Raw genomic sequence first — 19,849 nt, 5'->3', positions numbered from 1 at the left:
GACATATAAAGGGTTTTATGCACTCCTTCATAATTTTAAATAAGCTTAAATAGGGTAAACACTGATGTGTGTTTTTGAGTGTGTGTGGCCAGACTCTTGAATAGTGTGAATACACTAGCATATCACAGAATAAAGGGTGTTTATAAACTTCTCAATCAGTGCATTGTTGGTTTGGAAAACGGCCTGAGTGTGTCTTGTGGTAGTTTGTTGTAATGGCAAACACAAGCGTTATTGTGAGTATACGTTTGCGACTGTGGCTTCAACGAATGGGGACCTTAGCAATTGAATCTACACAAACAAAGAGACAACCAAGCAAACCGCAAATGCATTTTAACAGAGTACCCTGTTGGTTTTTCAACAAAGTGAGTGTTTTGGAGCCAATTTAGTGGGTGGATATGTTAAAATGTTAGGGAACGTCTGAGTAGGTGCTCAACCCCATCCATATTTTGACCCATTTTCAGAAAGAGAGGGAGCAAGAGAGAGGGAGAGGAATTACTAAAATGCCTATGCACGCCAGAGAGGATGTTTATCAACCATATCTCCAGTAGGGCGCCTCACACAAATGCTGTATACACAGCATGTACTCATTTTGCTGCTAAAGCGCACGCACACATTCACTGTTGACAGGGCAGCGTTTCATGTTTCTTGTCAGACCACACCTGTTCAAGTGCAGCTGGAAGAAATCTACCCTTATGTTATAGACAACAAACCCACAAACAGTTGGCAGCAGGAGTTTTGAATACTCCATACCTCAGACAGGTCTTGACATGTTTCAGTCAGGATTCAGACTTAACCAGAATTCAGATTTGCACAGAAAACTCATAAAACTAACTGGGTTTAACAGGTCTTTCTGGTATTTTGGTTTAAGGTATTATTTCAAGAACAAAATGTTTATTCATTTATTTTTGCCTGTTTACACAGATACAGTACATATTGTATACAAGCTCAGTAGATGGGACAATTATCACACAGTGCATAAACTTGATGTGGTTCATCTGAAGAAAAAGACAACATGATCACATGGGAAGTTGGCATGTTGTTTCCTAGGATCAGACACATTATGGCGACTCTCTGACAAGCGCCATCTCCCATCAGACATTTTTGCATCAAACATGTTTACCTTCACTTGTGGCGCGATCGAAAACGCTTTACGTCTGTAGTGTAGGAGACCAGAGATCGGATCCCGTGTTGAAACCAGAAAGTAATTGTGTTTGCATAATCAGTGACAAGCATGATTTGGAAGTTGCAATTTCACCTCTAACTTGTTACATTTTTACTCCACTGATAGTTAGGTTTAGGTTTGGTGTTTGGGAGGTTTAGTTTATAAAATATGCACTCCTCTTCACTGTATTACATCTTGTACAGCTGAAAACAACTAACTTTTGGTGCCCCTCCATGGACATTTCACCCAGGAAAATGGAGCTCACACGTGCCCGGTAAGTATTTCGGTAAGTGCAGACCGATTTCAGCTAAAGAAAATTCAATAGGCCTTTTTCACACTTCCACGTTTCTCGCTTCTGGGGGTGGCCCTCGCAGGGTAAACTTACACTATATTGCCAAAAGTATTCGCTCATCTGCCTTTAGACGCATATGAACTTAAGTGACATCCCATTCTTAATCCATAGGGTTTAATATGACGTCGGCCCACCCTTTGCAGCTATAACAGCTTCAACTCTTCTGGGAAGGCTTTCCACAAGGTTTAGGAGTGTGTTTATGGGAATTTTTGACCATTCTTCCAGAAGCCCATTTGTGAGGTCAGACACTGATGTTGGACGAGAAGGCCTGGCTCGCAGTCTTCGCTCTAATTCATCCCAAAGGTGCTCTATCGGGTTGAGGTCAGGACTCTGTGCAGGCCAGTCAAGTTCTTCCACACCAAACTCGCTCATCCATGTCTTTATGAACCTTGCTTTGTGCACTGGTGTGCAGTCATGTTGGAACAGGAAGGGGCCATCCCCAAACTGTTCCCACAAAGTTGGGAGCATGGAATTGTCCAAAATCTCTTGGTATGCTGAAGCATTCAGAGTTCCTTTCACTGGAACTAAGGGGCCAAGCCCAGCTCCTGAAAAACAACCCCACACCATAATCCCCCCTCCACCAAACTTCACAGTTGGCACAATGCAGTCAGACAAGTACCGTTCTCCTGGCAACTGCCAAACCCAGACTCGTCCATCAGATTGCCAGATGGAGAAGCGTGATTCGTCACTCCAGAGAACGCGTCTCGTCGTGCTTTACACCACTGCATCCGACGCTTTGCATTGCACTTGGTGATGTATGGCTTGGATGCAGCTGCTCGGCCATGGAAACCCATTCCATGAAGCTCTCTACGCACTGTTCTTGAGCTAATCTGAAGGCCACATGAACTTTGGAGGTCTGTAGCGATTGACTCTGCAGAAAGTTGGCGACCTCTGCGCACTATGCGCCTCAGCATCCGCTGACCCCGCTCTGTCATTTTACGTGGCCTACCACTTCATGGCTGAGTTGCTGTCATTCCCAATCGCTTCCACTTTGTTATAATACCACTGACAGTTGACTGTGGAATATTTAGTAGTGAGGAAATTTCACGACTGGACTTGTTGCACAGGTGGCATCCTATCACAGTACCATGCTGGAATTCACTGAGCTCCTGAGAGCGGCCCATTCCTTCACAAATGTTTGTAGAAGCAGTCTGCATGCCTAGGTGCTTCATTTTATACACCTGTGGCCATGGAAGTGATTAGAACACCTGAATTCAGTTATTTGGATGGGTGAGCGAATACTTTTGGCAATATAGTGTACTTCAGGTATCAACAACGGCCATTTAAACATGAGCAAGATCTGCTGAAATCAAAGAATTCATATAAAATATAAATGAAATAGTGTGTAAATGTTTGATCTGACTTTATACTTTGTTGGCGACTCTACAGAGCTCTAATTTACATTCTGACAACTATAAGAAAGGCATAATGCGACGGAATCCAGCATATTCACTGAGATATTCAAGCTGCTACTGGTCATAGACTACACCGGTAATAAATAATTATAATATAAATAAGATAATAAATTCTCATCTTCATTCTCCGAGTCTGTTTGTATCGCCTCTGCATTATTGCAAGTAAAACAGCACGTGTGCAGAGAAAATCATCGGCAGCCAGCTCCGCTCTCTCACACACCTGTGCAGCTCCAGAATGAGAAGCAGGGCAGGGAAAATCATGTCTGATCACTCGCACCATGGACGCTTTTATAAACAAAGACACTTCTGTCATCTCTCTATCTGATATTTCATCTCATTCACATGCTCCTGATATCATCATAAAACTGAGTGTGGTAAAGTTAATGTTTGACATTCGGGATAAAATTAATTAAACTCATGGCTTCATGGTGTATTTCACACCATGAAGCCAAACCAACTCAGATACACATCTGTCTTTTTCATAGCACACAGTTCAAATTTTAGAATATATATATTTTTTATTATCCCTATAAATAAATGTTTGGAATCATGGCTGTGAAATGTTTAGAAACATATCCCTTTTGTGAGACAATGCTGTTTTTTCGTGAGACTGTTTTTAATCATTTTTGAGAAATGTATGTAGCTAATGTTCTTTCTATGTAAATCCACGCTGTAATATCCAATGTAGTGCTTACTCCAATTTGCACACATTAATATTGTTATAATCAGTATAAAATGCATTGTTTATTGCACAGTTTCTTATTGCTCTCTGCTGCTCTGTTACTGGGACGGTAAGTTTAATGTGCATTGTGTATATAATATATAAAATTTATGAAAATAGGTAAACAAATTTGACAGGATGACCTGGTTTCATTAGTTTGATTATTTATATATTTATACTGCATTTAACATTTTTGGGAGTTTAATATGATGTTCAATGAGATATAGTGAATTTTATTTGTATGTTTGCATCTGTGCTGGGAGTAAATAAAGCTTTTTAAAATTAATTTCTCATGATACGGTAATGCAAGGATTCTCATTTATGCTAATGAGACTGGAGCTAGTGAAGAAGCCAAACCAGTGCTGCATTTGAGCATTTAAACTCAAAAGAGACTGCAGCCTGAGTAGCTGAATTAGTTGGGAAAAGATGATAAATAATTTTTGTGTACATTGTATTGTGACTCATTGGAAAATAGACCATACAGAAGAGGTAAGAAGAGTTATTCCAGGCAAAGGTATACTAAAGTAATAACCGCAAAGCCGTAGCGAAAGCAGCTTTACCCTGCGGTGATATAGATTCCAATTCATGAGGAAAAGGCTAATCTACTGTTTCTGATTTCACTGTGAGATCAGTCTGGAAAAAGAATGGAACGCTAGGAGAAAACAATATGCAAGTCACTGTATTTTTGGCTTTTGTCTCTGAAGCAAGCAACAAAATAACTTATATTGGTTCTCTGGAACAAACAGTCTCTGAACATATTATATTACAATCTTATAAAATCATAACTCGAAAAACAACATACACTGATCAGCCACAACATTAATACCACTGACAGGTGAAGTGAATAACATTTATTATCTAGTTACAATGGCACCTGTCAAGGGGTGGGATAAATTAGGCACTAAGAGAACAGTCAGTTCTTGAATTTCTTGTGTTGGAAGCAGGAAAAATGGGCAAGCGTAAAGATCTGAGTGACTGAGTTGACAAGGGCCAAATTGTGATGACTAGACGACTGGTCAGAGCATCTCCAAAACGGCAGGTCTTGTGGGGTGTTCTCGGTATGTGGTTAGTAACTACCAAAAGTGGTCCGAAGAAGGACAACTGCATGGTGAATCGGCGACAGCGTCATGGGCGCCCAAGGCTCATTGATGCGTGTGAAGAGCGAAGTCTAGAAGAGCTACTGTAGCACAAATTGCAGAAAAACTTAGTCGCAGACCAGTCAGAGTGCCCATGCTGACCCCTGTCCACCACCGAAAGCGCCTGCAATGGGCACGTGACCATGGAGCAATGGAAGAAGGTGGCCTTGTCTGATGTATCACATTCTCTTTTGGATCATGTGGACGGCTGGGTGCGTTGTTTACCTGGGGAAGAGATGGCAGCAGGATGCACTATTGGAAGAAGGCAGGCTGGCAGAGGCAGAGTGATGCTCTGGGCAATGTTCTGCTGGGAAACCTTGGGTCCTGGCATTCATGTGGATGTTACTTTGACACTGTACCACCTCCCTAAAGATTGTTGCAGACCACAAACACCACTTCATGGGAACGGTATTCCCTGATGGCAGCTGCCTCTTTCAGCAGGATAATGCGCCCTGCCACACTGCAAAAATTGTTCAGGAATGGTTTGAGGAACATGACAAAGAGTTCAAGGTGTTGACTTGGCCTCCAAATTCCCCAGATCTCAATCCGATTGAGCATCTATGGGATGTGCTGGACCAACAAGTCCGATCCATGGAAGACCCACCTTGCAACTTACAGGACTTAAAGGATCTGCTGCTAATGTCTTAGTGCTAGATACCACAGGACAACTTCAGAGGTCTTGTGGAGTCCATGCCTCAAGGTCAGAGCTGTTTTGGCGGCACGAGGGGGACCTACATGATATTAGGCAGGTGGTTTTAATGTTGTAGCTGATCGGTGCATTATAATGCTCAAGTTAAATGCATTTTGCGCAATGTGCTACTAAAGCAAGCTGTGGTCTGTATTTTCATATTTGAAATTTAATTAACAAAAAAACGAAAACAGTGTTACCCAATAATGCTTCTGTGGAAATACATCTCCTTGACAAAAAAAAAAAAGTAAAACAACCATCACAACACAACCACAACTTTGCCAATTATTCTCTCTGTGGCGTCTGTCAAAGCTAGCACTTTTTAATAGCTAGTAAATGCAGACAATATGGGTTTTCATTGTGTTAACGTCAGATGAAATAATTATTTGGTCTTATTACAAACTAATCGATTGTAAGGTTGTTGATTTAGCTGAGGTTACTTGGGTCTTAAAAGTGTTTTGTTCTATCTGTAACCCAAGCAATGCTACGGGCGCACCCCTTGAACTTTTGTATAATAAATGTCTCTCAGTTTCATATTTTTTCCTTCAAAATTATGTTCTAAATCTTAGTAAACCCCCATATTTTCTGTCCTGCTACAGGACCTGGTTCCCACTCCCCTGTCATTTTGATATATAGCTCTTCAAAAGTGGCATAACACCAAGGTGTAAATTATGCATCCCATGATCTCACACATGACAAGAAATAACAGCACAGTGCAAATTTTGTGTCTAAATTAAGTAACGTGAGTGCAAACATCACGCACGAGTGAAAATCCAAGCTTTCAAAAATAACAAAAGATACAGTACATTAGATACAATGAAAGTGAAAGTTCATCTGATTCTAATATGATGACTATAGTAGATCAGTAGCACTGTTCCTGCCCTGTTCCTCTCAATATGTCATAAAAAAATGTAACAATAATAATAATAATAATAATAATAATTTAAAAAAATATGTACCTTCATAACAGAAAGTTGGGAATGGGATATACAAATCAGAAACATGCTATACCTTATTTTTTGTTTTGCCTAATGACATCTGATATTGTTTTGTAATTACAAAACAAAAATGTGTCGCACTTCGTAATTGTGGTCGGTGGCTTCTGTGCATCATTAGTCAGTATAGGACCAAACCACTGGTCAGCCTGCCTCATACTGCAGAACAGCCAACAACAGCAGCTTTTCGAGCTGCCCATTAAACTTTAGGAAAATGCATAAGATAATATGCATAAGAAAACGTGTTTCTACATTTTCTCGATTGCCTACTTAACAGAATCATGAACACACACACCGCAGTCACAGTTGTTACGAGGTATCAGGTGTTATAATGCATAGCTCGATAACTAGCTGCGCCACACAGGCTCAAGGGGTCCCGAACGGGAATACAGAGGTGTGCATGTTAAGCGTTTCATCTCTTGGTCGACACAAGTTAAAAACGTCACAGTCATTTTTACAGGCGTAATGTTACCTTGCCATCAATGTTTTCTCCATCCGGAGTCTCGTTCACCTCTGAGCTGATGTCCTCGGCTGGCGCATCTTCAGGGCTCTTGGCGTCCCGTTGCACGGATGGTGTCGCTCCCATGATGAAAAACCACGCAGTTTCTTTACTACTTCTCAGTCAAATAGAGCCGAGCGTTCAAAGGAAACTATCGGTGCCGAATAAGGTATCCAACAGCTTGAGTATATGCGCCTTGCACTCCGTCCCGAGGGTAGTCTGGTTTGGAAAGTGTTGAAATGGGTCTGTAGGTTCACTTTCAGGAGCCCTCCTCCCATCAGTATCAGACACGCCTTACAGCATCAAAACAGAACTCTCCAAATAGATATATATTTCTTGTCATGTGTCAGATCATGGGATGCATAATTTACACCTTGGTGTTATGCCACTTTTGATGAGCTAGCTATATATCAAAATTACAGGGGGGAGTGGGAACCAGGTCATGTAGCAGACAGAAAAGGTGGTTTACTAAGATTCAGAGCATCATTTTGAAGGGAAAAAAGTGAAACAGAGACATTTATTAAACAAAAGTTCATGGGGTGCCCCATCATAAACAAAGGACTGATTGTCGTTAATATTATAACTCAGAATTTCAAAGAATATTATACTGATAAAACACCAGCATGCCTTAGTAAAATTCAAAGCAATCACGTTTTTACGTTCGTCTGCGCTGTTTTTCAAAGTAAACGTGCTGCATGAATGTCGTTTACGTCCATTTTTCGCGAACAGCAGCGCCATCTTTGATTTTTAACGGGAATGAAAACGAGGTTGTGAGGGATGGACTGGACATCTCTTCAGTGACATGCGGCACGGTATAAAGCTGTCTAAAGCTCCTAGATCCCATCTGATTTTCCACAACTGTTGTATGGAGTTTTTTGTCAATTGAATATTCTTTGAAATATTTTTTTCAATGCTTCGTCTGAGGAATGATCCAAAAACACTTTAAACTGCAGTACAGCCCATTGGAGAGATTGCATGTCTATTCCTCACAGCCTCATTGTCAGGACCATCAAAAATCAAAGATGGTGCTGATTTGAATAAGGTCTATAAAGAACTCGAGACACCTGCGTTCTGTTCTAGTCGTTGCGCTGCATCTGCAAACTTGTTCGGTATAAACAGCATTTACAGAAATGCACAAACATAAAACACCATTCCTGGAGAAGAAATGCTTGATTATAAACTATGGACTGAATTCTGAGCTGTTCAGATTGTAGTCCAAAAACATGTAAGAGAATTAGCATTTTCGAACCCTCAGGATTTTCCTATGAGTTTTATAATGGCAGTTTTGGATTTATAAAGTAAGTAAAATAAGGTCTATGGTAAACATTACTTGAAGATACTTGGGCGTTTTGTTCTATAACATAAATCAAACCCCAAACATTAATTTTGAAGCAGGGTTTTTTTTTTTTTTTTAAAGATGTTGCTAACAATTTGCTTGATAAGGACTACAACAGTTTTCTGTTTCTTCTGTTTCATCACACTCACATGTTTGTGGTAGTAGTAGTTCTATTTATCAACTTTAATTTTATAAACACGGCAACTTCAAAATTCATGTTTGAGGTATGACTGTGTGAGTCATACTGTGTGACTGTGTAAGAAAAAACATCCAAATATCTTCAAGTACACCTAAGGTTTACCACTGACCTTATTTTACTCATAAAAATAAATAAATAAATAAATATAAAAACACAAAGAAATTTCCAGAGGGAGCAAATTGGCCTTCAGGGTTTGCCAACAAATTGATATCATGGCTAAACAGCATTAGTGTCGCTTTACTTGGATATTTTGCAGGACTAGGCTCTATAAATTCTTTTATTTTTTTAGATAAGTAAGGTTTGTATTAGCCTACTAAAGCACCTGTTTGTCTCAGTAACATTAAAAGTATGCAGAACTATTATAAGCTTCAGCACTGGTGTCATTTACGTATAGTGAAAATGTCAGCATCGTGCAATCAGTAGACTTGTATTAGTAAAGGATTGGCCTCCACTGAAACACGGCCCTATGGAACGTGTCCCGCAGGAAATCTCGAATTAAGAGGACACTGTATAGTTTGTGCCCAGAAGCAAGGCACGTTTGACGTACATGTATCTAAACAACCATGCAGTGAGAGCTCAGCTCTCTCTCTGCATTAATTGAGTGTTTGGCTGCACTCCAAGACACTTTGTTTAGAATCTATAAATGCATAAATTACAGGCTGTCTGTGAATCACAACCCAAGTTTGCACAAGCTGGCTTTTTGTGGCAGGGTTCAGTGGCTCTGTGAGAAGTAAATAACAGTGCTGTACAGTGCAGGGTTAAGATTAAAATGGCTAGACTTTGTTTTTTTAATTAATCAGTTTATGAGTGATAAGGTTGGGTAACTTGGTTACATATAAGGACATTTTCTAAATGCCTCAAAAAATAGCTTTAAAATATAATTGAATAAGCACCTCTGTGACACAGTCTCACCAAATATTGTGTCTGAAACCTAGAGATGTCTCTATAGTGCCTACATAAACAGCTGTCAAACAACATCCTAACCATGGCTAGTGCTAAGGGGAATGCTGGAGATGCAAACAGAAACTTTATTTACTGCTCTTCACACAACCAACCCGAAAGACTGAGTAAAGCTTATTAAGATGATAGCATATACGTAGCTAGCTAAGCTAATGAGTTTATGCAGTAGGCTAAATAACCACAACAATACTGTACATATGAAGAGCCAGTGAAATGATTTCAATGAGCCAAAGCTATTTACAATAGACATTTTTCAGCACTGAGTTTAAAATTATGTAAATAACATAATCCTTGTCCTTCATAATGGATGAAAATAACTCATGTGAGATTCTCATTCAATAATCATATATGGGATGCTGACTAATATTTTGGCCAAAATGAAGGATATTATAAGCATAAACTCTGAGACAGTATTGGGGCCAAACCTATACCTAAAAACTGTAGAAGCAAGATCATTAGTTTTTTTGAGACTTTTCATCTTGATGGGCACAAAGAATTTATGTGGAATAGAGATCTGCTTAAAAGCCAGCCAGTAATCCCATTATTAAATTCCACTCAATGATAAACCTTTGGATTGAAATTGAAATGGGTAATTTCAACATTGTACATGTGCTTGTCCAGATACGTATACAAAAGTCCCATTAAAGAAGTGCACGCACACACACAAATTCTTATCACATATTTATCCAGAAATTACTACACCTGGCCACACCTGGCCACAGCAAAGTAAAAAATTCTGATGGAAAGAATTATGTAATCATTGCTCATTTTTGTTGCATGTTAATAAATTAAATTGTTTATATCATATTGTAGTATTTAAATGTAGGTTTTTACCATTACCCCATTTTTAAAGTTCACATCAAATGATCAGTAATACCCAAAAAAGGAAACTGTCAATTTACTCACCCTCATGTTATTCTTTTCAAACTTTTATGCCTTAATGCAAAACAAAAAACGAAAAAATGTAATGATTATGCTCATCCATCTTTTCAGTCCAATGGCAGTTGATAGTGTCTCACTTTAAAGCTTAATAAAGCACCTTAAAGTATCATAAAAATAGTGCATGCAGTTTGTGCATCATATCCAAAGTCTTTTGAAGGCAAACATCAGGTTTTGGTGAGGAACAACCCAAAATGTAAGTCATTTTTCACATGAAAACTTGCTTGTTTTTAGCTCAAAACACCTCAGCTTTAATACTAAAATTTAAGTTAATATGTTCCTAAATCAATTAATATATTAAGTTCCTTTCATTTGGTCTAAGTCCGGTAATCACTGCATCATTAGAGATCTATTTGAAATCCCACCAATCTAAAATAAATTCCATTGACCTGTTTCTGCCACACACAATCTATTCCTTTTTACTATCTTAAACAGTAAGAAATACAATTTCTTAAAAGAACAATAACAACCACTAGATTACTGCCCATTCGTTGTGTGTAACCAAAAACACTCCATGGGTGTACTCCATGGGGCAATATCGAAAGAGAAAGAAAGATTACAAGGTTTTGTGTGTAGAGTAGATGGCAAGCTGAGTTGGTCATCTAATTATGTCTTCAATAACACTAGCAACAAGCCTTTCATTGAAAGGTGTATGAATGAGCACTACTATCTTGATGGGGTGTCACTGATTAGACTGCTTCCTATAGAGGTTTAAGAATGGAAAGACTCAGTAGGGGCCTGTCATTTGCTAATGTTCCGGACATCACCACTCTTTCTAAATAAAAGACTGAAAAATCTAATCAAGTGGAATTTTGTCTTCATGGACTAACAGTCTGACTCCACAATATGGATTAGTAATTCATTAACTCACGCATGCAGGTGCTTACATCCCTAATGCATTCTCTCACACACTCATTCACATACACAATGAAAGTGTCAAACAGTAATTAATTGCAAGAGTTTTGAAAGAGTGGTTATTTCAGTGAGTGAACCTCAAGTTTATCAAATTCAGCACAAAGCACATGCACATTAATAAACTTGGAAAATCAAAGCAATTTAAATAGTTTACTTAGAATGTTTTCTACTGAAGATGGGTCATTATAAGTTGGGTAAAATACTGCTTTATTGTTGTGACATCACCCTGTTCTTTGATCTTACTTGTACACTTTTTACAGAAGAATTTTTCACTCAGCACTGGAAAAATACAGGTTTCAAGCCTTCACACACTATTGCAACACAGTGAATGGAATTCCTCTTTTTACTCACGTTGCACACTGTAGTTTAAGACTCAGAATAAAAGATAACGGTGGAATGACTAAAACAAGATTTTCTGGCATGTACATACATGCAAGTTCAAAAGGTGCGTACTGTACATAGGTAGTGAGAAGTATGTTTCGCCTACACTAAGAGATTCTCAAGAGGTCAGAGCATCTATAATAGACAGAGATAGAACAGGTGTCAAACGAAGCATTCTCAACACCTGGAATTTTGTTTTGTGTCAGTGTTTAAACAAGAGCACCTTAGATTCATGTCAGACAATAGGGCGTAACAAAAATCTGATGTGCACTATTTAATATGGTACTTATTCAATTCTGAAACATTAAAAGCACAAATGTTAGAGCATAATTTTTTTTTTAGCTACATTGAATTAGTTACAAGCATTTGTGCATCAATAAATTACACACTAAAAGTATGTTAATGGAAAACTTTATTGATAAAAAAAGTTAAAAGTCTAAAACTTTTAGTCTAAACACCTAACCAAATCAACAACTGAAAATGTGATTGTCAAGAAATCAATACTGCTAAAAAAAAAAAAAAAAAAAGTTCACAAAAGGACCTTACTTTGGGAGCAAAATTTTGGTCTGAAAAGTAACTGTGCAAAAAAGTACAACAAAAAATGTCAAGATCTGACACTTTCAGTGGTTATGTGACCAGAAGGCACCGGATGAGAAGTGTTCATCTGTATATGAATGGAGTCCTACAAGAGCCCTGTGGAACACCTGAGAATGGAGGAAAGCAAGAGATGAGAAATAGAAATGAAGAAGAGGAGATAGTTTTGGGTACATTAAATAAAAAATAAAATAAAAATAAAAAACATCCAAAAGTATGTTAATAAAGACTGCATTTGAACTGGTTTCAATACAAATCAATGTTAGCTGAATCCCCACAAATTTGATTAATTACAAAGCAACTTCCCATTTTCAGAGAAAACAATGTTTATTTTTTGATTTGATTAGATCTGATCTTTTTGCTGTGTCATGAACGAAGCACAAAGACAAAACAATGTCATGATGTTCAGACATGTTATCTTCTTACCGGTCAAGGGCTTGTATGGGGCCAAACAAGAGGAGTCCTTTTATCTCATCTGTAACAGTGTCAAGGTCAATATCATAAAAACAGGGTCATGTAGCCAAGCCTGGCATGGTGCTCATCTGTAAGGCAAATACATTTTAATGATCAAGCATCTTATATGTAAACAATATTTCAATTTTATTTGAAAGTGGTATAGATGTATCAACCCAAGGAAAGCCATTTTTGTCACAAATGCACACAAGAGTAACTAAGTGAGAAAGTGAATTGAGATATACTAAATTCAGTGCAAGGACTATTACTACACTATGATGCATAGTTTGTCTGCATTAATTCATAAATTTATGTTTGAATTTGCCTTTTTGTCCTTTAGTTTCATGGCATCATAAATTCAGTCACAAAGCAGACTGTTTTACAGATGTTGAAGCATGTTTAACAATTCTGTTCTATTTTTGGCATCTATTCTAAGAAAATCGTGTTACCTCCAAAACTACCTGACTGGCAGACACATCTCAACTACAACCTCAGGGGAATGCTGGAGCCAGTAAAACTAGACATCCCAAAATGACGCAATTAATTGAACTTTTTTTAAGACAACTGCCATTCCTTAGTAAGTGCTTAATTTTGCTTTTAAGCCATAAGTTACAGAAACACTCAAACCAGCCCATCTGGCACCAACAATCATGCCACTGTCCAAATCACTGAGCTAATTTTTTTTCCCCCATTCTGATGGTTGATGTGAAAATTAATTGAAGCTCCTGACCCATATCTGCATGATTTTTATGCACTGCACTGCTGCCACATGTTTGGCTGATTAGATTATCGCATGGATGATTGTTGGTGCCAGACGGGCCGGTTTGAGTATTTCTGTAACTGCTGATCTCCTGGGATTTTCACACACAACAGTCTCTAGAATTTACTCAGAATGATGCCAAAAACAAAAAACATCCAGTGAGTGTCAATTCTGCAGACAGAAATGCCTTGTTGATAAGAGAGGTCAACAGAGAATGGCCAGACTGTAACTCAGATAACCCGCTCTGTACAATTGTGGTGAGAAGAATAGCATCTCAGAATGCTGGTTGGCACTGTTTTGGCGGCACAAGGGGGACCTACACAATATTAGGCAGGTGGTTTTAATATTGTTATTAAATGCTGATTAGATGCTGATCTGTGTATATTGACTAATTTTCTCTGAGCTCCAGAAATAACAGTTTACTGTGTTGGCAATATGTCCTTTAGACCTTTTTTGTGGTCTAAAATGAAACTCTAAAAAGTATCTAATAACTTATAAAACAGGTCATAAAGTTTGAGGTGAGTAAAAGACTGGGTAAAAAACACAGTGGCAGGTGCGCTTGAAAAAAAAAAAACTTTGTTTATAAAGTTTGATGTGCCCCTTCTAAAATGCTTGCATTTCTGTTGTCCTCCCAGAATTATGTTCTTTGTCGATGGGCACTGAAGGCTCCAATCACCACACCATGGTTTTGTCCAGAAGGAAAACACTGACAATATGTCAGAAGCTTTTCTTGAGCCGATCTGAGAAACCTCAGCTACAAGTGACTATCGGTCAGTGGCCACTTTCTTAGATAAAAAATACACCTGCTTGTCAATGTAAATATCTAACAACATGAATCTATGAATATAATAAATACTGTACCTAAACAATTGGCCACAAAGTGAATAACTTCATCATTCAGGACCTCATCGACATCATAAAATGATCTGCGCTAATTACAAACATTGTCCTGTATTTATAATATTTATTGTACTGCACATTACACAGTAGTACCTACAACAATTTCCACCAGGCCTGGTCATGTGGCAATAAAGACTCTATTCCATTCCATTTGGTTCTATTTAATTCTTTTAACTAAAGTCAAAGTGTATTCTTGCTCTGATCAGGCTCACAATGAGCAGCTTAATGTTTTAGAATAAGAATTAAGAATGGATCTTAAATGTCAGTACATAAAAGCAATACATTTTATATATAAAAACACATTTCGGTTTTTCATCACTTCTGGAAGTATGCCAACTTGGGATGCCTTTATAATAATGTCACTCGTGGTCTTAATTTTGATTCTCAAACAACAAAATTTGAGACCAATGGTCAACCTGAGTGGCCAATTGATTATATAAAAGAAAATGAAAACAAATCTTAAAATACCACAAATTAAAATCAAGTGACTAGCACACATGTGAGACACAATCAAAAGAGGGGAATTATCGTAATGAAATTTCATCATTAAAAAGAAGGAAGAGAGAGCAAACAGAGCAAACATACATGGAAACTAAAAAGTTTATAATTTATCCACTACACCTTGTTGAATGAATGTTAACTGACATTTCACAGAGGTTTCAGTTCCACTGCATTCTGCAAAATGTCCCAAAATGTCTAACTGCCATGCACGCAATCAAGTTTAAGAGAGCCTACAAGCCTTTATTTTTCATGACTATTTAACTTTTCTTTCACTGATTTGCACCTTTTCTTTAGCCGTTCAAAGGCTGGAAGACATGCACCATCCCAAAACTTCAATTAAGAAGCTACTTCCTTTTCTAACTTTTCTTAGAACAAAGTCATATTTCTCTGTGAGCCTGCCAGGCAAGCCGAGCTCTGAATAATTTAATCAAAAGAAAGATTCCTCTTAGGCCTGATGACCCAGGAGCTGTTTAACGGCTTTTTAGAATAAATGAGCTTCCTTGTAGAGAGATGAGATGAACTGATGACCAATTTCCTGCTAGAAAATAAAACCCCTCTCAGTTTATGACCGACTTTTCAAATACTTTTGATTAAAATCGGATTCATCCATTAACTTTATTTTTAAATAGATCAACTCCATACATTAGATCTTTTTATTCAACCAGAAAATATAAGAAGTTGGCAATCTGGCAAAGTCTTAAAAAATTCTTTATGTCATCCCTTTGGGTGTTAATATTGCGATATATTTTGTGCAAAAAACAAAAAAAACAAAACAAAAAAAAAAACAAGGGATTCAGCTGACAGGATACAAATTGAAATACAGAAATTGTTTCTTCCTTGAAGAGTACATTTTGTGCCATGTTATCTGCAAATTACCAAACATAACAAAATGGAAAATGTAGTTGCTATTCTAAATTAAGCCAAGAAATCCCCCCAATTATTTCCATAGACAGTACTCCATTATGTAGTTACTGACAATGTTCTAAAACAAGTGTATTGCTCTAGCAGTTTGATTTGGGACATTTGGCTCAAGTGACCCATGTTCTCCTAACCACAGACTCTGTTAATACTTCCTACGAGCATGTTTGTGCATAAAATAGCCTGCTATTGACATGTTCATTTCAGTGTGTTGGTCAGGTTGCAGGAACACCATAAGCCTTCCAAACAGTATCATCAGGAATCTTTTGTGCGGCTAACAGCACACACAGATTTGGACAATACATTTCATGAGCTGAGTGGAGGCTAAGAGTCGCTGAGTCCCATTGTTCTCTGGCTGACCCCTCCCTCACATATCTGGTGTATGACATCAGTTACTTTCTCCTAACACCCCCCCCCCACCCCCATGCCTGTTTTGTCCCTCAGGGGCTACCATTGGAAGTAACATGCAGACAAACACACACCTGTCTTGTAGCCTGAAGCTTAACCTGCATAGTTATGTACAGATTATGATTGTTGATGATTTTCCTGAATAAACATAAGACATCAGTGAAATGTTAGCTGTACCATAACTATGACAAGAAAGTATATATGGTGTTCAAAAAATATGCTAAGGCCATAAAAGAAAGACACAGATTTTGTTTGGTTTGATATTGACCTTCAATTGACAACTAAGTCACTCACAGTATCACTGTAAACAAATAAAATTCATATTTATTAAGTCGTATTCTTAATGCAGTGGCAAATGGGACAATCTGGTTGATCAATGACAGATGAAGGGAGCATTCTGGAAACCTGTTTTGAAAACAGTCAATAATTTAGCAATTCTGTTTGATGACACTAGTTTACGTCTGACTTACCTGTTGTAGTACACTGCAGGTAGTGTCTAATGTAAAAAAAAAAAAAAAAAAAAAATGGTGAACTAGAGAAAAATGTCAAAATATAAACCAAGACTAAACTAAACATTCAAAGGTATGAGGACAGAAAGGAAAAGAAAGCAAAGCAGAACACCAGATAATCAGAGATGAGGAGTGATGGATCTAATCACCTATAATTTGAGTTTTTAATGTTAACCAGAGTGTGGGCGGCTTCAGGAGAGCAAACATACTGTACATCTGTTGTACTTGATTTGTCTCTTTTATTCATCCATATTACTTACTGTGATGAGGAGGATGACAGGGCCCCCAATTGGGCTAATCAGTCGAGGAAAGTGCAGCGGAACGCGGCAGTGAGGACCAGGCGATGGCGTGTCTGGGAACTGGCGAGCAAGTTTTTTTCCTCTCTCTCCTCTCTCTCTCTCTCTCTCTCTCACTGTCACTCCGCCTTGCCCATTCCCTCTCCTCTTTTTTTTGGTTTTGTTTTTCCCTCCCCTCGTCCCCCTCTCCAGGCCTAGAGAGGCAGGGAAAAGCCTGCTGGTAGGCGGGGCTAGAAGGGCAGCGGAGGGGAGGGGATGTATGTAATGCCAGGGGTTCCCCAGCCTGAGGCAAAGGAGGGAGGAGTGTGACGAGGAGGAGGGCGGGGCCGGGCATAACTATGCACGTCCGGCCCCCAATTGGGCTAATCAGCCGAGGAGAGGGATAAGTGCAGCGGAACACGGCAGCTCGAGAGAGAGAGAGAGAGAGCCACATGCAGCTGCCATGTGTGCATTTAAGTTTTTGTGTCTATTTGTTTAAGTTCCTATTAAAATATTACTTTGATTGTTCAGCTGGTTCCCGCCTCCTCCTTTCCCATTTTAACCTTGTTACACTTATATATTTACTTCTAACTTCATATTCATTTTATTCTTTATATTCAATTTTAATTATTACTTTTCTTTTTACTTTGTTTCTTGCTCTTGCTATGCATTATTATTTCTGTTTAATCTTGTAATGTGTGCTGTATTGTCTAACCATCAGCACACAGCAGTTTACATTCAGAGTGGACAGACAAATTGCTAAAAAAAAATTCCCCAAAAATATTTTATCTCTTGATACAGTATCGATCTTCTTAAGTCAAGAATTAATATCTAATACATTTTTCTCATTAATATTTTGATTTTGGGTTGAAAAAAGATCGGCCACTATTCATATTTTTTGTACTGACATTAACATGCATTTGCTCTATGTTGTTTCTATGGGTTTCTAATGAAGTAACGCAGGAAGTTCATCACTTGTTGTGCAAAGCAACAGTGAAGATCAAAAACAAACAAGTGAGTAAAAGATAGCAATATATATTTTAAATCACAATACACTAAACATTAAGAATCGCAACATAATTGTATCACAACCCAGATATCAATATAACAAAATTAAACTTCCGTGGAACATTACCTCACACATTCACTTATTATCATTTCAGGAGCAATAAAACATTTTATCCAGACAAAATTACATATCTTAAAACAGTTTTAAACTTGAATGTATGTAAGCATTTAATTTAAAGATTTTAATGTCTAGTTTTTAAAACACTGGGTAAAGTATGATGAAAATAAAAAAATAAGGAACATAAGAGCAGGACCTCCTTTCCCAAGGGGAAGACACTGCAGAGACCACACCCTGCCCGAAAAGGAGGCAATTGTGTGGAAATACATCACATGGTCTTACCGAGTCTTATCGGCAATGTCGCATGTGGCGAAGTCCCCATGGTAGGTCCAACCCAGAGGGGATTAAGCTCTACAAACACAGCAACTGGTGGCAGAGGGGGACTCTGCCCAAGGAAAATGCGAGTTTACCAACGGGGAAACCATCTCGTGGAAGATACATCACACGGGGTTACATAGAGGCAACCAGCGCATGTAGAGCACCTACCCCAGTACAGGGCCTATTAGCAAACGTACTGGGCCGGCATCGAATTTCTCAGCGAATCCGCTTACCACAAGGCTAAGGAGGAAGGACATCCAGGGCCCACAGTCTCGTAAAAACTGCTGGGGGGTAAAAAGTGCACGTCTTCCCCTCAGGAGGGGAAAGGCGCTATACGCAAGCAGTACACCCGGCCAGTTGTCCCGCCAACTTACCTGTTTGTACCTGATAACACATGGGATGAACCGGCTCAACCCGGAGATTGTGGAACCTCACGAAGGTATTGGTGTTGCCCAGCCCGCTGCTCTACAGATGTCTGCTAAAGAGGTGCCTTTGATTGGGTCCTGGTGGAGTGTGCCAGAAGCCCTAAGGGGGGCGGCATGTCCTGGGCGTGGTATGCCAAAGCAATGGCGTCAACGACCCAGTGGGCGATCCTCTGTTTGGAGACAGTGCTCCCTTTCCGCTGTCCTCCGAAGCAGACAAAGAACTGCTCAGAGCACCTAAAGCTCTGATATCTGCTATCCAAGTAGACGTGCAAAGCACACACCAGACACAGCAACGAAAAGGCTGAGTCTGCCTCCTCCTGGGGCAGCTTCGCTTGCAGGTTCACCTAGCTCCGGTGAGGGGGACCAAGGAGACAATTGTGTCAGACATACCGGCGGGTGGGGCGGCACGGTGGGGCGGAGCCGGAGTCGCCACGTTGAGGGGGCTCGGACCCCGAACTCGTGGCCGTGCTGAGTCTGGGGACATCGAAGCACTTACCTGGCTCTGGGTACCCACCATAGGACCAGTCAGCGACGGGGGAGGAGGGAACCGTCCTCGTAATCCGTCACAACCACGTGGGTGTATTGTGCTGCAGCTGGGCACGCAGGGGGCCTCCACAGCGTCGTGCCTGCCATAAATGTGTGGTGTCTGGCGATCGCAATAATGACGGCCATAAACACCGGGTGTGTAACCCAGGAAATGAGGAAACCACTCCTTTTATGAAAATGTGGGTACCGCAGCCTTTCGGGCATGCGGGGAATATAAGAAAAGGCAACAACGGATTCTCCTCCCGGCTCTCCACCGTTGGATGGAATGGTCTGCTTACCATCTCTAGGCCTACAGAGGGTTTCCACGTACCTGGGTCAGGTGCGCCTAGAAGCCTTCCTTGGGTTCTTGGTGGCAGGCCGTGAGACGGGGGGCATCTGCTTCCTGCGGGGGGCTCTACGCTGGTGCCGTTGCCACAGG

General features: G+C 39.5%; 2 protein-coding genes across 2 annotated transcripts in view; both read right to left on the bottom strand.

The window, feature by feature from the left end:
* The window catches only part of akap12b (A kinase (PRKA) anchor protein 12b), a 61,591-nt gene extending 54,394 nt beyond the window's left edge, over positions 1–7,197 (bottom strand). The window contains exon 1 of the mRNA XM_051655013.1: positions 6,942–7,197. Coding sequence (XP_051510973.1) covers positions 6,942–7,055 — 114 coding nt within the window. The 5' untranslated portion in view covers positions 7,056–7,197. The remainder of the gene's footprint in view (positions 1–6,941) is intronic.
* Positions 7,198–12,328: 5,131 nt separating this feature from the next.
* The window catches only part of mthfd1l (methylenetetrahydrofolate dehydrogenase (NADP+ dependent) 1 like), a 79,914-nt gene continuing 72,393 nt past the window's right edge, over positions 12,329–19,849 (bottom strand). Inside the window, 2 exon segments of the mRNA XM_051654379.1 lie at positions 12,329–12,402; positions 12,719–12,834. Of these exon segments, the coding sequence (XP_051510339.1) occupies positions 12,381–12,402; positions 12,719–12,834 (138 nt within the window). The 3' untranslated portion in view covers positions 12,329–12,380.

Source organism: Myxocyprinus asiaticus, chromosome 25 (assembly GCF_019703515.2).
Source record: "Myxocyprinus asiaticus isolate MX2 ecotype Aquarium Trade chromosome 25, UBuf_Myxa_2, whole genome shotgun sequence".
NCBI classification, from domain to species: Eukaryota; Metazoa; Chordata; class Actinopteri; order Cypriniformes; family Catostomidae; genus Myxocyprinus; species Myxocyprinus asiaticus.
Note: the sequence above shows the minus strand (reverse complement) of the source record. Positions and strands in the feature narration are given on the sequence as shown.